The sequence below is a fragment of the Garra rufa genome, chromosome 7, assembly GCF_049309525.1.
Source record: "Garra rufa chromosome 7, GarRuf1.0, whole genome shotgun sequence".
Taxonomy (NCBI): Eukaryota; Metazoa; Chordata; class Actinopteri; order Cypriniformes; family Cyprinidae; genus Garra; species Garra rufa.
In genome coordinates, this window is record NC_133367.1 from 45,104,878 (window position 1) to 45,112,745 (window position 7,868).

General features: G+C 40.4%; 1 protein-coding gene across 1 annotated transcript; it reads right to left on the reverse strand.

Annotated features, from left to right (window-relative positions):
- Positions 1–1,422: 1,422 nt before the first annotated feature.
- On the reverse strand, positions 1,423–4,793 carry LOC141339036 (26S proteasome non-ATPase regulatory subunit 1-like). Its single transcript, XM_073844655.1, has 6 exons — positions 4,214–4,793; positions 2,898–2,990; positions 2,702–2,788; positions 2,422–2,616; positions 1,947–2,110; positions 1,423–1,601 (listed from the first exon to the last, which is right to left on the reverse strand). The coding sequence occupies exons 1-5, from the start codon at positions 4,331–4,333 to the stop codon at positions 1,964–1,966; spliced, it is 642 nt and encodes a 213-aa protein (XP_073700756.1). The 5' UTR covers positions 4,334–4,793; the 3' UTR covers positions 1,423–1,601; positions 1,947–1,963.
- Positions 4,794–7,868: the final 3,075 nt, after the last annotated feature.

Consider the following 7,868-nt stretch of genomic DNA (forward strand, 5'->3'; position numbering starts at 1 on the left):
TGTTGAACTTTCAGGCCAGTGGATGTTGACTTGGCCGGATTCTTCTAAATGTAGTTTAGAAGAGCACGGTTCATTAAGAGAGGCCGATGATATCTGGGGTCTGTGTTGCAAGGTCCTTAAAAGAACTATGGAACATTTTCTTGTTCATATTTGAAAAAGTTATGAAAGAATTTACAGATGCAGCATTCTCTTTAAAAAGAGTAGGCCTATTTCAAGGTCAAGATCCTAGACTCCCAAAAGTGATAGCGATTCTGAGACATGAACCTAAATTCCAAGGAAATATAAATGATATACGAGTATCTTTCCGGAAGCGTGCCAATTTTCCTGAAGTCAAAGTCCAAAGTATCCCACCCACATTGTAAAGACGTACGGGAAATTAGCGCCTTGACAAAAATCTTCTCCTTTTAGGGCATATATAGTGAACAGTGGGAAGAAGAGTGTGACTAAATGCTTCCTCCAGTCAGTTTAGGTAAGTGGAACACCTCCGACCACATACCATTAAAAACAGTCACTTGGAAGATTCTGTAGAAAGCACCTTGGGATATACAGTATATGGAAAAAGGTGGTTTGTTTTATTCAAGAAAATACTGTCACTATGATTGATGTCGCTTCTCGTACGATGATGTGAGTGAACTGATATTTCCTTTAGGCATTTGGTTTTCCTTTTGTAATTGTAGTTTGTGTAAACTGAGAAAGGAAAAGATGGTCTTAGGAAAAAATGTGACTTTCAAAAACTTTAAGCACTATTTTTTTTCCAAGGACTTCAGAAATCTCACTTAAACAAATAAAGATACACTAATAATCCAGCGTGAATGACTCAATTGATTTGGTTCATCGGTTTTCTGTGTTCATCTCTCTTTTCATGTCTTCAGCCATGTTTACACTACATAGCAAGTACTACTACTGGCTTAGCTCACTAGTTGTATGACATTGAACGAAATAAGCAAAAAAATGTATTATGTTTTTTGAATTGCGTAAAAAGATATATTTAATGAAAAAATTAAACAATTATTTTATGGATACATTGTCTTTTAATAATTCAAGCACTTGTCAAGTACCGCCTCTTCAGGAATATTGCTATTTTCAAGGGTTTTTACCGGCCTTAAATTTCAAAAAGTAAAACTCAAGTACTTAAAGCTCTTCAAACATCTTGTACTATGATCCCTGTTTAACTAAAAATGTTTACCTTTTACATTAAAATCTCAATAAATGGCCACGATTTCTATACTTTTTACATTAACCACTTTTGTGTCTTAACCATTTTGTTTTATATCCTGCATTTTGCATGTATGGATTTAAATGATGCTGTTTAAAATAGTACAGCATGCTATCCTCAAAAAGTCCACATAATAACTGGCAATAGTATAACAGTTTAATCAATTCCAAAATTGCATAGATCCACCACAATAAAAGCACCAAATCTCATGTTCAACATATATATTTTATTGTATAATGACTGAAAACCATCATCATGTAAAACATCCCTCAAGTGGCCATGACAGGCCAAGTGGGGGAAACAACGTAAAAAAGGAAAAGGGGTGGGCATTTTGAGTAGACATGTAGCGGTGCATGCTGTGAACACGCAAAAGTCATAACACCACCTGCAAAAAAACAAAAGAAAAGAAAAATGATCAGTACACAAGCTGTGCTAAGTTACAACCATTTGAAATCATTTAAAGGTCGCTATTAGAATGTTTGTTTTTGATGTATTCATTTGGAATTTTCGCATGGACAAAGATTCTAAGATTCCAGATGTCAGGTACGTGCTTTTGAATATCTGTACAGTGTGAGGCAAGCAAGCTTTTCTTATTGCTTACATTCCACAGAAAGTTAAGACTTTGAACCATATGCAGAGAATAAACTGGCCATAAAACAAGGACAATAGTATGCAAGTGTGTGAAAAAACCTAGTTTAACAATGTGGTTCTGTTCTTGTAGAGTAAGTACCTGTAGGGTGGCACATCTCACTCATCTATGTATTCGAAAGGTTCTGGGGCCTCTGGCTCCTGTTCTTCCTCCTCAATCTTAGGACCGTGAGCGGACACGGGCTCCACAAGCTCCTCCTCTTCCTCACTGGTGTCTTTCAAGATGATGATTCCACCTGTGTGTAACTGGGGGCGACAATGTGGACGAATGGCATTACTATATAGCGTAACAGCCCGAAAAGTCTAGAAGTCTTGTTTAACGGAAAAAAAAAAAAAATCCAGAATGGCTTTTGAAGTCTCCTAAAGTGCAAAACAAAAAGGGCTGGATTTACGCCAGCTGACCTCTGAGGACTAAACCACAGCTCTTAACGCTGTTTAATTGAAGCCATCAGGCGAATGTCTTCTGAAGAGGTTCTTTCATTGGCAGCTTGAGTGGTTTTACAGACGAAAACTGTCAAACATTTGCAACAGGCCTAAATTAAAGGAGTTCCACTCACAGGTTTGAAGGGCTGGTATCTGCAGCTTTCGGGCATGTTGAGGACCTTGAGCTGGGCTGGCATGACACGGGCAGGGTTCTCCAACATCTGGAAGTTTGGCTCGGGCTCTTTTTTCTTTTCTTTTTCTTTTTCTTTTTCTTTCTCCTTCTCTTCGTCTTTCTTCTCTTTCTCTTTCTCAGCCTCTGCTTGTGTTTCCTGCATCAGATAAAGACCAAATCACTTAAGTTCTGCAGTGCACGACATGCGTAGGGTTTCTGGAAGTGTTGTAGGGCATGCATACCACTTCCATCTTTTCCTCCTCCTTCTCTTTCTTCTCCTTTTCCTTCTTCTTGGCTTTAGCTGTGATGGACAGAACAGCGGTGGAGACCTGACGGAAGAACAGCAGGAAAAATGAAGCAATGATATCTGGGACTAGTTGAAGAACATTGGTTTTTGGTATCAGATTGAGAGTTCATAGTATAAGGGTTCAAACAGACCTTCTCTTTTTCTTTCTCCTTTGGCACTTCCAAAGGCGGAGGGTAGGCAAAGGTGGAGGGTTTGCAGTTGGATCGATACTGCACCTTCGGCATCTGTTAACAGGACAGATCTTATTGAAGCAAATTGAGAAGTGTAGATTTCAAGAGTGCATTTGTTTTACTACTGTCTATTATCACGCCGTTCCCTTAGGAATAGGTTGATGTCAAACAAGTTTGAAAGGTTGACAGCCTCCCAAACAAGTCACATGGGAGGTTCAATGACAGTTAGGATGCTGCCACCAAGTTCACTAGGGTTTGAACAAAGAACAATTTATTTGAGAGTATAAGCAAAATGGGTTCCTCTAGCATGCAGTACACATGCCTTAAGCAATGAAGAGGACCATTTTGGTAGCATCAGCTTCACCTACTTTTAACAGTGTCCAAACCTGCTCCTGAAGGGCCAACATCTTGCAGAGTTTAGCTCCAACTTACCAAGTTTCTAAACATCCTCAAGACTGACTAACTGGTTCAAATGTGTTTAACTGGGGTTGGAGCCAACATTGGACATTCCTGGACAAACTGCTTTACCAATGCTGCTAGTTCCTCTTGCATGGATTAATGGTTTGGCTCCATGCTGGATACATGGGGATTAGAACATTTCTCACACTAATGCAGGAGATAAAAATATCCTACAACAACTGTTTCTCTTGTATAGGAGCAAAGTCTCCCATTTTAAGGTCGCACTGTGGTGATTTATTGCAGGGATCTCCGACCCTGCTTCTGGAGAGCTACTGTCCTGCAGACTTCAGTTCCAACCCTGCTCCGAAACACCGGTCTGTAATTATCAAGTAACCCTAAATACCTTGATTAGCTGGTTCAGGTTTGTTTGATTGGGGTTGGAGCTGAAATCTGCAGTATGGTAGCTCACCAGTAGCAGAGTTGGAGACCTCTGCTCTATAGGTTAGAATAGGGGTGCTCAACCCTGTTCTTGGAGATCTACCTACCTGCAGACTTTAGTTCCAGCCCTGCTCAAACACAGCTCTCTTCAATTATCAAGTGCTACCTAAGGGTTTATTTAGCTGGTTCAGGTGTGTTTGATCAGGGTTGGAGCTGAACTTTGTAGGACAGGGTTGGACACCCCAGGGTTTGAACATAGGTCTTCAACCCTGCTCCTAGGGACCCACTTATCTGCAAAAGTTCTTTCCAACCTGCTTCAACACATCTGGCCTGTGACTTTTCAAGTGATCCTGAAGACCTTGACTAGCTGACTCTGCAGAAAAGTGGGTCCCCCAGGAGCGAGTTGAAGACCTATGGGTTAGAAGACATTTCCTTCTTACCTTCAGATCTTTGTTGAGGCCAATGATAGCCGTGGGTGTGAAGGACAGAGACAGGAAGTGAGAGAGCGGGAACCAGAACCAGAACTGGGTGAAGACCAACAGACCCACCACAGATGGCATGTGGGTGTGGCCTGTGCGTGACTGCAGAGAGATTGTCACGTTGCGTCCACCTGAGAAGAATCAGAAGGATTATTAGGAGTATTAGCAAGGTCCTCAGAAACTCCAACCAGACTCTTCATTAGCATAACTTTGACAAAAAGGTCCACTGTCAATAGCGTAGCAATCCATTAAGAACCCCTCACAGCTCATATTTAAACCAAGCAGCTTTCTTTTGGTCAACACAATACATTTGTATGACCAACTTGAACAAGAGTGAAATCCACATGGGGAAATCTTTCTCCCTTATACGAAACTCCAGAACATGCAGACAACTAAATATAATGGCTGGATTTTGCCCACCAGTGGTAAATGAGACCACACCTTAAGTAGGTGTTTTCTGGCTAGAATAAAAGGGCTTTTGCACCACGTAGTTTTAGGAACTACCCAGCATGGTGGTTCCTAGAGAACCAATTTCCCACTCAGGTCATTTTACTGGTTGCTTTTGCACCAGCAGCAGGAACTCTGAAGCTGCCAACAGCGAAGTCTTTATTCACAGCAATTGCAAACGTCAACAACTCGGAGCTGGTTTCATGATAACGAACATGGAACTTAATTTAACTAAATCTTCTTTGACAACTTGCAGCGGTATATATCATCGAGGTTGAGAAAGGAACACAACGCTGCAGACAACAGGTAGCTAAATGCCTCTATCGCTAGTTTCCATGTTCGTGGTGTATATAGAAATATTTTCACATGGCCTGTGTTTTATATCCATTTGGCCAATCAGTATACACTTATGTCACCAATAGTTCCTATAGAACTGTTTTAGACCCTACTCTGAAGAGATCCTATAACTAAAACGGTTTCTAGTTCCTGGGGTGTGAACACGCCAGAAAGCGGGTAATTCCGCTAATAGTTGTAGGAACTATGAAGAGGATCCTTCGGTGGGAAAGTATCTTAAAGTGTTAGTTCACCCAAAATGAAAATTAGCTCAATGTTTACTCACTCTCAAGGCATCCTAGGTGTACATGACTTCCTTCTTTCAGACGAATGCAACGGGAGTTATATTAAAAATTGTTCTGGCTCCTTCAAGCTTCATAATACAATAGGTGAGTGTATCTCTTCATCAGTCCAATAAAGCGCATTTGTGACCAGATAAAGACATTGTGGACCAGATGTTATGCTTATATTTAAAGGTCTTGCTAAACAGGACTCCTCTTGGATTCTAGTTTTGATCTGGTAATATTATAAATGTGCTTTATTTAATGTTGCAAAGGCCATGCAAATGTAATGCTGAAAGGAGGATGCCGTATGTCTGCGCTGGTGATATCTTAACTACCAAATGTAGCTTTCTAATTGCCCTTTCCTGTCGAGGTGTACAGCCAATGGAGCTGATACTGGATTGGGATATTAATAGGACATGATGTGAAGGTCAAAGCCAAAGACTGCTCCACCCTCAAACTGCCTAATGAGCAGACAATAACAGGAGTGACGGATGAGTGCCAGGCCAGAAAGAGGTGTGGATATATCCGTAACAATGCATGTTTAAGGAAGATAAATGGGGAGATGTATGGTATCATCAGTTTAGAGGATCGATTTGGCTCAGAATGAAAGGCATCGCAGAAAATAGCATACTTCTGTCACAGCCCATTAAATTATCAGACGCAAGTTTCCTGTTGGCCTCTACTATAATTGCGTAGGGAAATTATAGCCTGCACTGTTTATTTTGACTACAGTGACTTAAAACATGTTACGACATTTCTGACAACCAATTAGCCAAGAGTTCAAACTCTCTGCCAAACCAGGTAATGAATCAAGCCAGATTAAGAAAGACTTTGTTGTAATTTCAACAGACCCTGCAATTTTCAATTAGCTTCAAAAGCTTTCGGTGGTCTATAGTTACTAATGCATTTACTATTTAAATCTAGTGAGGTGCTTACAAAGAGGCATTTTAAGGCAGCATAGGAATGTGACGTATAGTGGTCAACATTTGAAATGGATCAAAAAAAAAAAAGTATCAAAGTTGGCCTAAGACAAGAACGGTTGTTTTTTGTTATGGGATAACTTTGATAAAAGGTTTTGACCCACTTCAAAAGTTGACTACTGTAGCCTGTTCCAGATATTAAGCAGTGGACTTATTAAAATAAAACACCTTTACCTGTATTTGACTAAATTCTAAAGCAACACAAATTGATCATAAATGTTATGTAATCATTAATACAATACCAAAAACTATCAAGACAAATGTTAAAAAGTCAATTACCCAATGTTTGTTTGCACGGTCCATTTGTGTTTTAGAAAACTATCATTAGCCACATTTTAACGTCAAACGTAGGTTTTGATGCTGAGATGTTTGTTTAATCTTGTCCTAAACTGGTTAATGCTAGTCCTAAAATGGTTTATGCCTGTCCTAAGCTGGTCTTTAGCTGCTCATGTGCTGGTCCCTCCTACTCAGGACCAGCATAAACCATTTTAGGACCAGCTTAAACCAGCTAAAACCAGCATCAAAACCTACCTAACCAGCATATGCTTGTTATTTACAACAGGGTTAAAAACATCCTAATGTCACACTCGAATATTTCTGTGTGCTCTGTATTTTTTGCTTATTAAGTAATTGTCACAGTAGCTTCCCTGTTGGAAAAAAAAAAAAAAGCATATGCTGATTAGATAGGTTTTGATGCTGGGATGCTGGTTTAAGATGGTACTAAACTGGTTTATGCTGGTCCTAAACTAGTTTATGCTAGTCCTAAAATGTCTTTATGCTGGTCCTAAACTGGTTTATGCTGGTCCTAAACTGGTCCTTATCTGGTCATGTGCTGGTCCTAAACTGGTTTATGCTAGTCCTAAACTGGTCCTTATCTGGTCATGTGCTGGTCCTAAAATGGTTTATGCTAGTCCTAAACTGGTCCTTATCTGGTCATGTGCTGGTCCTAAACTGGTTTATGCTAGTCCTAAACTGGTCCTTATCTGGTCATGTGCTGGTCCCTAAACTGGTTTATGCTGGTCCTAAACTGGTCCTTATCTGGTCATGTGCTGGTCCTAAACTGGTTTATGCTAGTCCTAAACTGGTCCTTATCTGGTCATGTGCTGGTCCTAAAATGGTTTATGCTAGTCCTAAACTGGTCCTTATCTGGTCATGTGCTGGTCCTAAACTGGTTTATGCTGGTCCTATGCTGGTTTACGCTGGTCCTGAACTGGTCATGTGCTGGTCCTAAAATGGTTTATGCTAGTCCTAAACTGGTCCTTATCTGGTCATGTGCTGGTCCTAAACTGGTTTATGCTAGTCCTAAACTGGTCCTTATCTGGTCATGTGCTGGTCCTAAAATGGTTTATGCTGGTCCTAAACTGGTCCTTATCTGGTCATGTGCTGGTCCTAAAATGGTTTATGCTAGTCCTAAACTGGTCCTTATCTGGTCATGTGCTGGTCCTAAAATGGTTTATGCTAGTCCTAAACTGGTCCTTATCTGGTCATGTGCTGGTCCTAAACTGGTTTATGCTAGTCCTAAACTGGTCCTTATCTGGTCATGTGCTGGTCCTAAAATGGTTTATGCTAGTC

What these genes read in the sequence shown, in the direction of transcription:
- LOC141339036 (XM_073844655.1), bottom strand. Translation starts at nt 4,333, where the DNA reads ATGCCATCTGTGGTGGGTCTGTTGGTCTTCACCCAGTTCTGGTTCTGG. An exon ending in AGGAGGAAAAGATGGAAGTG is followed by an intron (nt 2,617 to 2,701) that starts GTATGCATGCCC and finishes TATCTGATGCAG; the next exon opens with GAAACACAAGCAGAGGCTGA. An exon ending in GATACCAGCCCTTCAAACCT is followed by an intron (nt 2,111 to 2,421) that starts GTGAGTGGAACT and finishes TGTCGCCCCCAG; the next exon opens with TTACACACAGGTGGAATCAT.